General features: G+C 44.7%; 1 protein-coding gene across 1 annotated transcript in view; it reads right to left on the minus strand.

The window, feature by feature from the left end:
• The window catches only part of efhd2 (EF-hand domain family, member D2), a 62,660-nt gene that overhangs the window by 35,152 nt on the left and 24,238 nt on the right, over nucleotides 1-3,270 (minus strand). The window contains exons 2-3 of the mRNA XM_050064728.1: nucleotides 1,669-1,816; nucleotides 1,442-1,576 (exon numbers count right to left, since the gene is read on the minus strand). Coding sequence (XP_049920685.1) covers nucleotides 1,442-1,576; nucleotides 1,669-1,816 — 283 coding nt within the window. The remainder of the gene's footprint in view (nucleotides 1-1,441; nucleotides 1,577-1,668; nucleotides 1,817-3,270) is intronic.

Here is a 3,270-nt window from a genome sequence, read left to right on the forward strand (position 1 = left end):
TCAGTCATTCATCCTGCTCTCTGTCCCTCCTCTACTGAGGACACTCACTGTCTGCAGGTCGGCTGCCTCAGGTACATGTTCAGATAAAGTGTTAGCCTACATACAGACAGCTTTCATTTTAGTTTTAAGTCTTTAACACTTCGCTGTTAGCACTGTGATTGTGATGTGCTTGTGTCGACCGCGATCATAAATCATAATAGCGGTGAATGAGAGACTGCGGACAGAGCGGGTTGAAATATGTCTTTCTACATGCTGATCATATGTATTGATAAAGTATTGGCTTGACTGGCAGAGGTTTTATTGCACTTAAGCTACTCACAGTAACAAGTGTAGTTGTTGTTAACTAGAGTAATCTTGAAGTTATATTCCCCTCATCTGCACTGCGGCCTCTCTGCTGCTGAGTTTGTGTGTCTGTGTGTGTGCGCGCGCTGTGAGGGGTGACATGCAGAGAGCAGGAGAGAGGCTGCAGAATGATGATGAAACTGAAACTTTAAAAAGTAACGCCAATAATGGCGGAGCTTACTGTTATTACGGTGTTGATTAAACTTGCCTTGGGTTGTTTAATACTGGGTCTCGGTACCGATCCCTGCCCGGGCGTTTGATGAAGTCTCGTGGTTGGCGGTGATAGATTGGTGTCAAACTGTCATTATAGCCCGTCCGAGTGGCTCATGCCAGGCTCGAATCAAACCCCCCACTGGTGATGTACGCATCGTCTCATTTGTTGTTGCCCAATAAGAATCCAGAATGTCATCGCATTATTTTTTTCTCAATAGATGTAGGTGTCAAAGCCGTGTTGACAGGAAAGAGGCAGAGGAGAAAACCGCAAAATCACCTGGGGCAGTGCGGGCGGGGCATCAAGGCCACTGTGGCCTTAGGGCAGATATTTTTTTCAAGGGCACAGGGCCAAATGAGGAGGCATGGCCCTCATGGCCCTCGTGAAATTCCTGCCCTGGTTGTCATTAATTTAATTATTAATCAAAACTCCAAATTAATAGTTTAGCGTATTTTATGAGACTGATATCTTTAACTGGCTATCAATTTTCCCTTTACAGGAATGGTGCCCCACGAGGTGATTTAATGTTAATTAAAGAAAAGGAAAAAAGCCTGCACACTGCTCCAAGTCACAACTGTGGTTTATTAGGACAACGTTTCGAAACGTAAAGAAAATTGTGGAGACTCTCATCGATTGCTCGCTTGGTCATTACGACAACTTGCCGGCAACTTGCCATAAGTTAGTTTGTTAATACAGACATTAGCCCATTAACTGCGGTTGCATACACAAAAAAAATGACCATCTTGCTATGTTGACTTAAATGGGAATGTTCTTTCTACTCTCATTTAAAGGGTATGACTGTATCTCTTCACCTCCTAAACTCTTAAATTAGTGTAAAGACTGTATGGAAACATTTAAAATCTTGTAGAAGAAGTCACTTCTACTTACTTTGGCTTCAAAGAAGGTCTTGGCTCCTTTGACCCCCTCTGCGGAGACATCGATTTCAGAGAGGCGAGCGAGGACACTGAGGCCACTGTCCTCTGCCAGCTCTCCTGCTGCTGCCTTCCTGAAGATGAGTAAGAACTGAGAAGGACAGGAGGAACAGAGAGACGTGAATAAGGACAGAAAGAACATCACATCCTCTGACTGATTCTAAGCTGGTTTTCTTGGTTTACCTCTCTGAAGCTGAGCTTGTTGTCCAGGTCCTCGTCCACCTCCTTGATCATGTTCTTCAAGCCGATGTGCGTCTGTGGAGCATCAAGCTTCTCCATCATCAGCTTCAGCTCCATCAGGTCAATGTAGTTGTCTTTCCCAGCATCATACCTGGACAGAATCAAGTAGACAACTTCTTCATTATGGCTTGGCTACAGAGCTGAAAGAGAATTCACACCTTCAGCCATGTGCATGCTGCACCACTTAGAAGCCTTGCAGAGTTTTGGTTTAATTTATCCAGGTTTTGAGATGTCTGTTTACCAGGGCTGAAGTCTCCTGGTCGACTGGTCGATTATTTGGTCGATATGCTCTTGTCCAACCAAATTCTCATTGGTCGAATAATCGCCATGTTACTTTCATATGGAGAAAAGTGCTACATCAATAGCTTTCCAGGATTAATTCATTATTTCCTGCTGTATACGGACACCTTTTCCCTCAGTGGAAACGAAGCCTGTTAGGGGTCAAAGCCCGAGGGGCCTGGGGAACGCGTATGCAAGCAGATACGTTTCCCAGGTCCAGCAGTGCTGGGAAACCTATTGTTTTTGTTCAGATTTTTATTATTATACATCTTATTATTATTTTTCCGAAAGTAAAACTATTGATGCAGGCTACACCATGCAAAGGAGGGTGGTGCAATTTGGAGGGTTGGTCCAGACCCCTGCAGGGACCTCAGACGCAAAAATGTACATATGTGCACCTGCAGGGGGCACTACAATCAAGGTTAATGCGTTTTGGCATGTAACTCCCACACCGTATGTCGCATATTCAAAATCCATGGCTTCCCTGAATGAAGCTGCGTCACGTGTGCATGGCCACGGCCACTTCCACCTAACTTTTTTCCTGCCAAAAATGGCAAAAACTGCAAAATCTACTTTTTCGAACTCTGGGAATGAAAACATCGCCGGCTCCCAATTCCATCGGTTTCCTGTTACAGATGTAACCCGTAGGCAACTTGGGCTGACCCACCACCAGAACAAAGCAGAGACTGGTCGTAATCACATATGAATTCACATTTCTATGTGATTGATTACTCATGTCATGGATTTAGTAGTTCGCCTAATATAATAAACTAAATGCAGACGGTAAAACGAGGCCGCGTATAATGTACTCTCCACAACACAACAGGCTATTAGTTCAATCAAACATTTTGTTTTACAGACAATCAGCTACAGACATCGTTATATAGACTGGTATTAGGTAATATATCTCTCTCTTTGAGCACAGCAGAGCGGAAATTGCGTTTTCTCTGTCCGTCGGGATGACATACGCACAGTTGCTTCACCCTCGCCGGTTTGGTAGCGAGGTTCATCCCAGTTGACACAAGCTAAAGTTGCCTACGGGTTACATCTGTAACAGGACACCGATGGAATTGGGAGCCGGTGATATTTTTATTCCCACAGCTGGGGAAATCACAAGTTAGCACCATTTTGGTATTCCTCTGTTTACCTACAGCAGCTGACGAGGGTGTGTCGTGAGCCTGAGCCGGTGTTCGCGCTGTAGTATAGGGCTAGTACATCTTCTTCCTCACTAATAATAGCCTACTGGTTCTCTGTTGGAAACAGCCG

The sequence above is a fragment of the Epinephelus moara genome, chromosome 16 (assembly GCF_006386435.1).
Source record: "Epinephelus moara isolate mb chromosome 16, YSFRI_EMoa_1.0, whole genome shotgun sequence".
NCBI lineage: Eukaryota > Metazoa > Chordata > Actinopteri > Perciformes > Serranidae > Epinephelus > Epinephelus moara.